General features: G+C 40.3%; 1 protein-coding gene across 3 annotated transcripts in view; it reads left to right on the top strand.

Annotated features, from left to right (window-relative positions):
* The window catches only part of Dnah5 (dynein axonemal heavy chain 5), a 255,115-nt gene that overhangs the window by 82,717 nt on the left and 158,868 nt on the right, over positions 1-13,530 (top strand). For all 3 annotated transcript variants that reach the window (XM_085831340.1, XM_021183130.2, XM_085831338.1), the window contains 7 exons: positions 773-991; positions 2,277-2,339; positions 2,589-2,827; positions 4,364-4,604; positions 6,103-6,302; positions 9,460-9,613; positions 11,646-11,809. In XM_085831340.1, coding sequence (XP_085687466.1) covers positions 773-991; positions 2,277-2,339; positions 2,589-2,827; positions 4,364-4,604; positions 6,103-6,302; positions 9,460-9,613; positions 11,646-11,809 — 1,280 coding nt within the window. The remainder of the gene's footprint in view (positions 1-772; positions 992-2,276; positions 2,340-2,588; positions 2,828-4,363; positions 4,605-6,102; positions 6,303-9,459; positions 9,614-11,645; positions 11,810-13,530) is intronic.

The following is a 13,530-nucleotide window of genomic DNA, read 5'->3' as shown; positions in this document are numbered from 1 at the left end:
ATTTTTTAATTTATTCTTCTCTCATTTGTGACATCCAACAGCAGCTTTCTTTTCCTCCTCTTCTCCCAGTCCCCACCCCACTCCTCTTCCATTCTCAGAGAAGGGACAGGCCTCCCAGGGATATCAACCAAACATGGCATATCAAGTTCAATAATGCTAGGTACATCCCCTTATATTAAGGCTGGATGAGGCAACATATATAAATGATATTTCACATATTATACACACACACACACACACACACACATATATATATATATATATATATATATATATATATATATATATATATGGAAAAGGGTCACAGAAGCAGGCAAAAAGAGTCAGAGACAGCTTTGCTCCTACTGAACAAAGTAAACTAAGATTGAATTAAAATGCTGTCTTGTTTTGTTATCCTAACTTTAGAAGTTAAGTTTTATGTTTTCTCATTCACTTGATATAATTTGATAGTGCTCAAATACAATTTTGGGACCTAGTAAAAATATCTTTTGTGTCACATTTTACAGTTTTGAAATGCATTTCAAAATGATTCTCTTAGACATTTTCAGACATTCTGTGAGATAGCCAGAGTCTCTTCATTTCACAGATGAGAGAACTGGATCTGACTGTCTCCCTTGTGCACTTAGGTCCTTAAAGTTCATGAGGAGAATAATTAGAGCCCATAGGGTGGTCTCTCCATCATGCTGGTCCCCCATTCTCGGCTCCAGTCTGTGACTACGTGAGGATTTACACGTCTGACTGCCAGGAATACACTTTTCCTTCTTGTCTGTAGGAATCCTATGCCCTCCTTAACAAGTATGGACTTCTGGTAGCCAAGGAAGAGATGGACAAAGTGGACACTTTGCGCTATGCTTGGGAGAAGCTGCTGGCCCGGGCCAGTGATGTTCAGAATGAGTTAGGCGCTCTGCAGCCCAGTTTCCGGAAAGAGCTCATCGGCACAGTGGAGGTGTTCCTCCAAGACTGCCAGCAGTTTTACCTGGACTATGATTTGGTATGGCTCTGATTTCCTCTCTGTGAGAATTTAGGGGAGAATGGATGGGATTCACAAAATGTCCCTGTTTAAAATTTTGTATGTTATGCCGGGCGTGGTGGCGCACGCCTTTAATCCCAGCACTCGGGAGGCAGAGGCAGGCGGATTTCTGAGTTCGAGGCCAGCCTGGTCTACAGAGTGAGTTCCAGGACAGCCAAGGCTACACAGAGAAACCCTGTCTCGAAAAACCAAAAAAAAAAAAAAAAAAAAAATTGTATGTTAAATTCCATAAAACTTCATAGGAAGAGTAATCGTACATTTATATGGGAAAACATATTTCTGTCTTTGGATTCCTCCCCTTAAGAGTTAATTCAGAATATAACTTTATCACGAAGTGAGGGATGAAAGTTGTTCGGTTGCTTCCTAGGCCCTAGTGTGCCCCTGTATCAAGTTAAAATAAGAACCAGAGTGGTTTCTAAGTTTGTATAGAATGATACTATTTAAATGTAAGCATGGTTCCCCTTTTTCTATAGCACACATTAATTCTTCAAACTCTCAGCCTGTGTAGGTGCTGACCTCTGCACTGCAAACATGCATAGTGTAGTAGACAAGGCAAATGGAGCCATGTTCCTCCGGTATCCATAATCTACTTATGTATATGGGTTTTAGTGCAAGAACTGTGGTGTAAATATATAATGAGATCCATTTCTGACCAACTGTCACATGCAACAGTAAGGAAGCATGTGAGTGTCGGGTCAGTTTCGAATCTATTAGGTGGCGACATTTCAAACTGGAAAGGTCATAAAGGCAGGAGGCTATGCACTCAACTCATGACCAAGGAAACAAAAAGCAACTTAGTTGAGGTGTCGTAATTCAGGAACACTGAACTGGACTGCATCGACTATGTTTCATTTTCTAGGGAGCTGTTAGAGTGATAGACTCTGCAAGCTAATCACAGTAGTGCTTTACTTCAAAACCAGAACTATAAGCTTTCCCCAGAACGGCCACTAAGCCTTCCTTGTCGGTGTCATCTAGGGGGTAAACAATAAATGGTTAAAAACTTTCAAGATTTCCTAACCTCTGGAAACTGTGGTATGTCCTCAGCTTTTCAGTCTAGAAACATCTTCCCAAGTGGATTACAGTCAGAGTTCTTTTTGGAAATTAAAGATAAACAACATCAATAAATACAATGTCCTATCATGTATACATCATGCGTGGAAACTTTGATAGCCCAGTATGTTGATCTCATGAAATTTGTGTACAGATGATTCACTTTGTCTTATGTCTTATATTTAATCTGCATCAGAATGGTCCAATGGCAAGTGGATTGAAGCCCCAGGAAGCCAGCGACAGGCTTATTATATTCCAGGTAAACCTTTTCATTCCTACAAACTTCTTAAGCCATTACTGTCTTCCTGTGTTTATAGTCCACGTAGAGGGTAAAAACTCTATTATATGACTGAGGATGTACTTACACTTAAAAATCGAATTTAATTGTTGTTACAATTAGAAGTATTTTCAGATATACATACTCACTACTGTACCTACATGCTCATTTGCCAATGTGTTGGCCCACGTGTTAATCATTCTGATGGAGTTCACTTATGCTTTTCATCAGAATCAATTCGATAACATATATCGCAAATACATCACCTACACTGGAGGAGAGGAACTTTTCGGTTTGCCAGTTACACCGTATCCTCAGCTTCTTGAGATAAAGAGGCAGCTGAATCTTCTACAGAAAATATACAGCCTGTACAACAATGTCATCGAGACTGTGAATAGTTATCAAGATACCCTTTGGTCAGACGTGAACATTGAAAAAATCAACAATGAACTCTTAGAATTCCAAAACAGGTAACTGTTTTATATCCTCAGAGATTCTGAATTCTTGATTTTATATCCATGGGGGGGGGAGATGGCTTTTTTTCTGTATCTGAGAGATGGAGGCTAGCAGTCCATGCCAATGTTTTCCTCATTCATTACCCATCTTCCTGTGAGAGAGCGGTTCTCACTGAACATGGAGCTCACTAATTGGCTCTGACTGGCCAGTGAGTCTCTGATTTTCCTGTCTCTGCCTTCCCAGGTCTGGGATTACAGACACTAGCCACCGTGGCCAGCTTTTCATGTGGGTACTGGGGATTTGAACTCAGGTCCTCATGCTTGCAAGCACTTTCCCTCCAAGCCTTCTTACCAACCCATAAGACTTACATGTGTGAGACGATTTCAAGTTTTCTTGTCATTGCCTGGCATGTCTGTCTTCTTGTGCCTTGCCTCTGTCTTCTGTCACTCTTATGTCATCCTTGTGAGATGCCCCTTTACTGTTGTCCCTGGTCTGTGCACTCTGAAAGATTTACCTTCTTCAAAGTTGGTCAAGTGTGAGAGTGGCCTTTTATATAGTTGGAAGAAAGATGATTTTGTTTGTAGTACACTTAAAATTATTTGAATTTTATGTTAGGTAGTTTCCTAAAATAAAAGTTTAGGTCAACATTTCTTTCCCTAGCCTTTTTTAAACAGCTGATCCCGAGGAAAGTGGAAGGCTATTTGTTGTGTGTGAGTCAACAGCTAGGAACTTGATGCTGTGCTGTGTTTGGGATGCTCTCAATTTCATGTTATAAACTTGAAATGAATTGAAGGGAGCTTCTTTTTTTTATTAGATATTTTCTTTACATACATTTCAAATTTCAAATGCTATCCTGAAAGTTCCCCATACCCCGTCCCCACTCCCCTACCCACCCACTCCCACTTCTTGGCCCTGGCGTTCCCCTGTACTGAGGCATATAAAGTTTGCAAGACCAATGTGTCTCTCTTTCCACTGATGGCTGACTAGGCCATCTTCTGCTACATATGCAGCTAGAGACATGAGCTCTGGGGGGTACTGGTTACTTCATATTGTTGTTCCACATATAGGGTTGCAGACCCCTTTAGCTCCTTGGATACTTTCTCTAGCTCCTCCATTGGGGGCCCTGTGATCCATCCAATAGCTGACTGTGAGCATACACTTCTGTGTTTGCTAGGCCCTGGCATAACCTCACAAGAGACAGCTGTATCAGGGTCCTTTCAGCAAAATCTTGCTAGTGTATGCAATAGTGTCAGCATTTGGAGGCTGATTATGGGATGGATCCCCGGGTATGGTAGTCTCTAGATGGTCCATTTGAAGGGAGCTTCTTATCCTTTAAAGAGAATACTTCTATTTAGGCAAATGTCATGAAAGATTGAAAACAATATTCTCTGATTTAGAGAAAGTTTTTTTTCTATAAAATGGTTATTTTAATATATAGCTCATCTGTCATGAAATTTGAAAAATGAGGTAGTACTTGAGGAGACAACTGTGGCTGGTAATGTCTGGGTTTTGAATAATTCAGTGGTCTTCCCCATTGGTCTCCCGTACAGGTGTCGGAAGTTGCCTCGAGCCCTGAAGGATTGGCAGGCCTTTCTGGATCTGAAGAAGACCATTGATGACTTTAGCGAGTGTTGCCCATTGCTGGAGTACATGGCCAGTAATGCCATGGTGGAGCGACACTGGCAGAGGATCACTGCTCTCACTGGGCACAGTCTGGATGTGGGCAACGAGACCTTTAAGTTACGACATATCATGGAAGCTCCTCTTCTGAAATACAAAGAGGAAATTGAGGTATAGTTGATAGGGAGTAGAACAATGTATTCCCATCACCCATCCACCAACTCCTCATGTACTGAGTGCTATTGTGTATTCTTGCCTTTTTAGATGGCATAAAATAATGTAATTGTTTATACAAATGAAGGCATAGCTATAAGCTGTAGCAAATTGCCCTGGAAGGAAAGTATGCTGATTGCCCCTGGAAAGCCTGTGACAAAGGACTTGTCTTATCTGGGTTCAAGTCTGTCCGGGTGAAAGATGGACATGAGATGAGATGAGATGAGATGAGATGAGATGAGATGAGATGTTGTGAATATGCAAATAAAACCATTCCAGGCAGGCAGGAAGAACATCATTTGTGAAGTGCATTGGAAGAACCAGAGGACAGCTTTGTGGCCATCTGCTATGGCCAAGGAGAGAAAGGAACTGTGGAGGCCAGTGAAGTGGAGTATGTGTTGAGCATGCCATTGGTTTCGGTCTCCAGAGTAATGTGGAGCCACCTGGGAGATGTGTCTTCACTGGAGATGAGACCTCATTGCATTTTGTAAAGATCAACCTGATAGAGGTATGCAGAAAGACGAGGATAAGAAGGGAGTGAGGAGAAAACCTACTCAGAGATTGTGATAGGTTAAGGAAGAGGGAATGATTTGTTGTCAGATAGTAGAGGGCATGAAGCTGAAGAGTTAAGAAAAGATCTGTGAGATTTGTAGGGAGTAAAACCGGACAGAATTTGTTGAAGGAAGGGCATGATGGCAAAGGTGGGACAAGGTAGTAATGGTGACAACAAAGAGCTCTAGCCTCCTTCCTGAGAACTCTGCATGGATCCCAGGGCTGTCCATGCATCACAGAGACTGACAATGAATGTTGCAAGAAGTCAGCTTGGGTGATAAGCGCAAAGACAGAGCTTGAACTTGGGCAGGATCATGGGTTGTGCTTGTGGTTTTGTTGAAACATTCACACTGTTACATGAGGAGGCAAATATAGGAGGGTTCCCCCTAGAGATATAAAGGCTATTTACCTGGACAGAGATGAACTCACCCAGAAAATGAACACTGTGAGAGAGAATGAGAGTAAAGACAGAGTTCAGCCAGGGGTCCAGGAGAAGATGCTGTGATGGAGACTGTGACTGGAGAGCAGGAAGAACACATATTTCTGCCAATTCTCTCCTCTTACACTGCACTTATTGACCTGAGAGGGAGATCAGGACAGTGAGTCTTAAGCCTGAGATTATACTGTAAAATGGAAAATGATATTGAATCTTTTATTGTCACTTCTTTTTCTGAGATGGATGAAAAGTTTTAGAAATGAAGGTTCTATCTAGACATGCCTTAATCTTCCTCCTCTTCTGTTTGTATTTATTCAGACATTCAAACCGTTTATGACATTGCCTTTGATATTTGCAAACACAGAATTTTTAAATGCATTTGAAATGAACAAGAGGAGCTCTTGTGGACTTAGACTACTACTAAGATGTAACTTTCCTGGGATAACCGAGAGCTTACTCTGTTAACAGGACATTTGCATCAGTGCTGTGAAGGAGAGAGACATTGAGCAAAAGCTGAGGCAAGTGATCAATGAGTGGGACAACAAAACATTAACATTTAGTGGCTTTAAGACCCGTGGAGAACTCCTCCTGAGAGGAGACAGTACCTCCGAAGTCATCGCCAGCATGGAGGACAGCTTGATGCTGCTGGGCTCTCTCCTGAGCAACAGGTAGGAAAACCATTTCCCTCCTCCTTGAGCTTTACAGTGGCAGTAGCTTTATGGCACCATTCTGTTTGTGGGATGTGTCTGAGGCATCAGTTGGACAGGATGGCACTTGGAGGTAGCCCCTTGGATTGCTCTGAGCATGCCATCTTTGCTGCTGACACTCACACACCCCTGCAGAACTGACAGGGCGACAATATGCAAATTCCAGTTGGCGATGCTATTCTGAATTCTAGAATCATCCGGCTTGATGACCCTTTTATTCTCACACTGATGGTCCAGAAGCCCTTAGCTGGGTGCATACTTCACTGATGAGCAAGGCAGCATGAACAGTGGCACAGTCAGAAACCAGTCTGATACCTCTGTTTGATCATTTGGTTGTAGCTGCAGTGCCACAGTGCAATGTTGACACAAAAACCACAGACTCATAGTTCCTTTTTTTTTTTTTTTTTTTTTTTTTTTGGTCCAATTTTTTATTAGGTATTTACTTCATTTACATTTCAATGCTATCCCGAAAGTCCCCTATAACCCCCTCCTCCCCGCTCCCCTACCCACCCATTCCCACTTCTTGACCCTGGTGTTTCCCCTGTACGGGGGCATATAAAGTTTGCAAGACCAAGGGGCCTCTCTTCCCAGTGATGGCTGACTAGGCCATCTTTTGCTACATATGCAGCTAGAGACACCAGCTCTGGGGGTACTGGTTAGTTCATAATGTTGTTCCACCTATAGGGTTGCAGACCCCTTCAGGTCCTTGGGTACTTTCTCTACCTCTTCTATTGGGGGCCCTGTGTTCCATCCAACAGCTGACTATGAGCATCCAATTCTGTGTTTGCCAGGCACTGGCATAGCCTCACAAGAGACAGCTATATCAGGGTACTTTCAGCAAAATCTTGCTGGCATATGCAATGGTGTCAGCGTTTGGAGGCTGATTATGGGATGGATCCTCGGTTGGGGCAGTCTCTGGATGGTCCATCCTTTTGTCTCAGCTCCAAACTTTGTCTCTGTAACTCCTTCCATGGGTATTTTGTTCCCTATTCTAAGGAGGAATGAAGTATCCACGTATTGGTCTTGCTTCTTCTTGATTTTCTTGTGTTTTACAAATTGTATCTTGGGTATTCAAAGTTTCTGGGCTAATATTCACTTATCAGTGAGTGCATATCAAGTGAGTTCTTTTGTGATTGTGTTACCTCACTCAGGATGATATCCTCCAGATACATCCATTTGCTTAAGAATTCAAAGACCTTTCATGAGGCAATGTCTGCCTGAATTTTTGCTCTTCTACCTGAATTGAAAAGCACTTCTGGTGAAGTCATAACTAATGATAACTAGTCAAATTAAAAAATTAAAAAAAATAAGAAAAGGGTTGACTTCACTGAACCTTCAGGATTTATCAGAATTCTTTGTCATCTTCACTCCCTATTTTAAAATTTTCATTTTAGTGTAACCTTCAAATCTTGTGTCTTAGCAAAAGCTAACATATAAACGGCACCTACTTTCTTGTTCTCTCAAATGACTCCACCATCTCAAATATCCCTTTCCTTTTTTGTTTTTGTTTTTGTCTTTGTTTTGTTTTCTTTCTTTCTTTCTTTCTTTCTTTCTTTCTTTCTTTCTTTCTTTCTTTCTTTCTTTCTTTCTTTTTTTTTTTTTTTTTTTTTTTTTTTTGAGACAGGGTTTCTCTGTGTAACCCTGGCTGTTCAGGGACTCACTCTGTAGACCAGGCTGGCCTTGAACTCAGAAATCTGCCTGCCTCTGCTTCCCAAGTGTTGGGATTAAAGGTGAGTGCCACTACTGCCCAGCTAGACTCATACTTCTAATGAACTACTTTTCCATACTCTTCCTCAAGTAATTTATTGTACACCAGAATCTCAAAAATATCATTGTATGGCCATCACTGTGATAAGAATGTATTGTGCTGGGCTGGAGAGTAGGCTCAGCACTTAAGAACACTGACTGCTCTTCCAGAAGTCCTGAGTTCAATTCCCAGCAACCATATGGTGGCTCACAACCATCTGTAATAAGATCTGATGCTCTCTTCTGGTGTGTCTGAAGATAGTTACAGTGTACTCATATACATAAAACAAACAAATAAAAAAAGAATATATTGTGCTATTCTGGGTTTAACACTTCACCTCATGTGTATGTCTAATAATAGTTGTTTTGAGACAGGATATTTTTATGAAGTCCAGAATGGCCTTAAACTCATGATGCTCCTTCCTCTGCCTCCTGAACACTGGGAGCTCAGACATTCACCATCTGTAAATCAATAATTTAAATATAGGGAATACTATGTACTTAACATTATATAAATAAAATTCCTGTTATTTTCATTCATTTGTCACAGCTGAGTAAATGATACAGGCTATAGGATTTAGTCTTCACATTCTTGGTAGTGTTGAGTTTGGATTGTTCTGCACTTGTTCTAAGAAACTTGGACACCATACACTATAATTGGGGAGTGTGAAGGTTAGGTTATTTGATTGACAGCCCAACTTGTGAGACTGGAAAAGCATAAATATCAAATACAATGATTTATATTAGGCCTGCAGGAGGTTTTTTTTTTTTGTTTTGCTTTTTTTAAAATTGATGACATCTACCCTGCTGAGTTGTGTGAGAAACATTTATTCAATTATGTACTTATTGACTGCTTGTTATAGGCCTTGTATATGTATTACAGATTCAGCAGTAGTATAAATTTTAACATACATGTATGCACATGCAGGAATGGCTGGGCCAAAGGAGGGTAGCAAATTAGGAAGAGACATGGGAGGAGCAGGCTAAAGAAAGCCCAGATTGTATCATAGCTGAAACTTATATTAGTTATCCAGTCTCCACAGATAATCTTACGAGTGCCACCAGTGGATGATAGCTCACACTGCCTGTGGAAGAGGGCACAGAAACTCAGCAGGGAGAATCTTATGATCCTGGATATCACAACAATTCTCTGGAATCTGGGTGGAGTTGTCTCACACCTGATTTCTACTTTAGATTATCTGTCTCTTGTTGCTATCCATACTTTAGATCCAAATTGTAAAAACCAAACTGAAAGCATCCAGCGGGTTCCTGTTTACTTTGCCAACACAGCAGCATTGAAAATGTTAAAAAGTATAAGTTAAAAACTGTCTTTTTATTTTGACAACATAATCAAAACGAGTGTTTATTTTAGGTACAATATGCCATTCAAAGCCCAGATTCAAAAATGGGTGCAGTGCCTTTCCAACTCAACAGACATCATTGAGAACTGGATGACCGTTCAAAACTTGTGGATTTATCTAGAAGCTGTCTTCGTGGGAGGAGACATTGCCAAGCAGCTGCCCAAGGTTCTGGAAGTTTCTTTATGATTAAATCAGGTTATTCAATTTGAGAAACATCTAAGAACAGGGAACTCCTTCATCTTCATTGAACCTTTGTTTCTAGCAACTTAGCTCTCCTCTCTGATGCTGTTATTTTTTTAAAGGAAGTGGGGATTTATGGGAAAGACAAGGGTAGTAATTACAGAGTGAAAATGCTGTGAACCTGTGATGTCTGATAGAAAACTGAGGATCAGAAAACCCAGAGTCTGAATTTCTGTGTCATTGTGTGAGACTTCAGATAATTTGAAGGTGGGGTTTGGAACAGTGTAAATTTATGGGATAGTTATCTTGACAATTGTAGGATAATTTGTTCTTTTACTACTGACATTTAAAAATAATGCACACTATAGAATACATCTAATTATATCTGTGCTGTAAAATTGAGGGTAGGAAATCTGCAGGAAAAGGCGTTCTCTCTGAGATGTTGAGTGTATTTTTCTCATCAAATTGTAATTACCTCACTATGCACATATTGGACATATTTTAAGATTTTAAAAGACATTTTGAACTAAAGTTTAAAAAAATCTTATTTAACTGCTCTGATTTGCTTGTACAGTTAGGAAATTTAACCTCCTATTTGAATTGCAGAAGCATGACTGTGTCCACTGATTTCACAAAAGTCTTCAACTATCGCCTTGATTACTTCAGTGACCTGTAGTAGGCAGATCTGTTAACCCTTTATAAAGCAGAACAATTATCTTATATAATTTAACCTTTATATTATTTATTGTCAGCAGGAAATGAGTTCATATGCTAAAAACTTAAATGTTCACTTATACATTCTTGGTTTTTCTTTTCCACATGTCAGTGGAAACATTCACGTACAAATTTTAAGGGTTAAAGTGACATTTCTTTCTCTCAAGTTTGTGAGTCTAGGATTATTAGTGGCATAAAGGAATGTTAAGGAAGAAAAGGAAATATAATTATGTCAACAGTACCAAAATAATATGTAATATGTATGTCCACTTTCTCCTAAAAAGTCTATACTTTGCAATATTATACTAGAAACAATTTTGTGTTGTTATTTTAAAAATATTGTGTTAATTTTTTGAGAAGTCATAAAATGTGTGTTGATCTCATTGATCACTCCTCCCCTAACTCCTCCCAGATCTGCTGCCCAACTCTGCACACAACTTTTGTTCCATTTTCTATTTTTGTCTCTTTCCAAGTAACTCACTGAGTCCAATATACGCTGCCTGTATACTCACAGGTGATGCATGGTGACCTATCAGAAACCACCCCTTTACAGAAACTTGACTCTCCCTCCCTCAGAAGCCATCAACTTGTTCTTAGCGCCTTATTAGGGTGGGGCTTCATGCCTCCCTATACTATAACGTTGACTGACTTGATTATATGCAGGTCTTTTGTAGGCAACAATAGCTACTGAGAGTTAGTAAATGCTCTGCTCCTGTCATGTTCAGGAGATACAGTTTCATCCTGGGCTTTCAACCCCTGGTCCTTTACAGTCCTTAGGAAATACTTCCTGAGTCTTGTGGGAAAGGGCTGTGACATAGATGTTCCTTCTGGGGATGAGCACTCCACTGACATTTAGTTTCTGTGCTCTTTTGACTAGGTATGCGTTTCTGTGTGTGTATTGCTGTTTTTAAAGACTTGGTATTTACTTTCTAGACATACAAGCCATCTAATCCTCTGCAGTACTCTTGAAAAACAATAAGTTCACTCTACTTAGAGATCACGCATGAGAACAGTTGGGAGTTGTCTTTCTTCTCAAGTTGTCTTGTACAGACAGACCTTTAGTTTTGATTTCAATTTCTGTTTTACTTACCATAGTGGAATTGCCAGGGTTGAGCTACAAATTCTTATTCAAAAAGGTAGATGATATAATGAGGAAGACATAAGAAAGCTTTAAATAGACTGCTTGAACCTCAGATGTATATAGCTTAATCTACCCTGGTTGGAATGATGGACTCAGCTGGAAACATATAAGCTGCTTCATCATTGAGACCTACCATAGACGTGTCCAATGTTATTTCTACAGGAAGCCAAGCGCTTTTCCAATATAGATAAGTCTTGGGTGAAGATCATGACACGGGCACATGAGATACCAAATGTGGTTCAGTGTTGTGTTGGAGATGAGACCATGGGGCAGCTACTGCCACACTTACTGGACCAGTTGGAAATCTGCCAGAAGTCGCTCACAGGGTGAGTTCAGTTGTTCCTTTTAAGCTCTCAGAACCATGGAGAGAAAAGAGAACAGAAAGAGTAGGTGATAAAAGCCACATTTGTGCTGTTTGGCTAAGAGCAGCTTCACACATAAAACTTGCACAGATAAGGTTTATCATTTGGAGCCTCACAGTTAACAAGCATCCTGCTACTGGACTAAGGATTTCAGATATTTCCTTAAGGGGGTAAGATCTTGTAAACATTCGTGTATAGTACCCATTTTGAAAATTATTGTACCTCCTTTCTGACATCTTTCTTGCTCTATATCTATAGATACAGAACCGAAATATTCTATTATATTCATTATATTTGAAATATCATATATAGATAAGCAGTCAAGATTATAGAGATATGAATGTTATTCAGTAGTATTCACCATAGGCTCGCAGGTAAGCTTTGAAAATTCAAAGACTCATAATGTTTTCCCTTGCTTTTCTCTTACTGGTTTTAAAATAAAATAATCGAAAGCCAGGCATGATCACACACACACACACACACACACACACACACACACACACACACACACACAGAGGAGCACATCCAACACAAACTAACAACAAACACTAAAAACAAAACCAACTCTCCTAAGCAAACAAACAACACACACACATATATTCAAACCAAACAAAAGCAATGAAATCCAAAGCAGACAACCAAACCAGGCCATCACCACCACCACCAGCAGCCACCACCGCCCACACCTCCACCCTCACAGCTGCCATCATCACTGCCACCACCTCAATAACAAGGAAGCAGCAAACAATGACGCCGAGAAAAATCACAAACTAGAAACACGATGAAAGTAATTTTCTAAGTGTATATCAACACTCATGGCAGACATTTGTCTGAACTTAACTTGAACAATGATGTCTTCTTGATTGACTCTTGGAGGCAGATGCTCTTTGCCCATGTACTCTTCTCTGTGACCTCATGACTGGTGACAGTCTGAGCCAGCTTGTGCTGAGCCCCCACAGAACTGAGCCAGGCTGCTCTCACTGTCATAGGTGACCATTAAAGCCCTCGAGTAGAATTTGAAATTATATTAATGAAGTAAAGAACAGATGAATATCAAACTTGAAAAATAATTGTGACTCACTTATTTATCCTTGGGACTCAAAACCAGCTTTGAGATTGCTGTTGAGAAATAATAATGCCATTAGAAAGCTGAGGTCATATAAAAAGAGAGGATAATACATTAGAGGGTATTGGAGCACCCCTCCTACAATGGATCTTAGTCAAATGAAGGAGGTTCTACCTGGGAGGAGCATGAAGGACTGTCCATACTTAGGCATGGCTTTCATAGGCTCCATTGTTTCTAGGAAAATATTTGCTTTTGATTATTTCTTGTTTGTGTCCTTGAGTGGATGCTTTGGGGAAGTTCCACTGTGTATCCTCTAGCCCACTGTGGTGTAGTTCAAGCACGAGCTGGTGTGCATGTGGGTGTTCATGTGTGCACACATGCTTGTGAAAGCCAGAGAACAACTTTAGCAGAAATAGGTGCAGTTCACCTATTTCTTGACAATGATTCTCACTGGCCTATTTTGCAACAAATAGGATAGGCTGGCTGGCCAGTGAGTCCCACGGATCTAGCTGTCTTCCTCTCCTTATCATTGGGATGACAAGCATTTCCTGTATTTTTTAAAAACACGAGCTCTGTGCATTTAACTCAGATCATAAGCAGCATACCAATGAGCTATTGA

The sequence above is a fragment of the Mus caroli genome, unplaced genomic scaffold (assembly GCF_978045245.1).
Source record: "Mus caroli unplaced genomic scaffold, Mus_caroli_1 scaffold_16, whole genome shotgun sequence".
In the NCBI taxonomy this organism is placed as follows: domain Eukaryota; kingdom Metazoa; phylum Chordata; class Mammalia; order Rodentia; family Muridae; genus Mus; species Mus caroli.
This window is presented reverse-complemented; position numbering and strand designations above follow the sequence as displayed.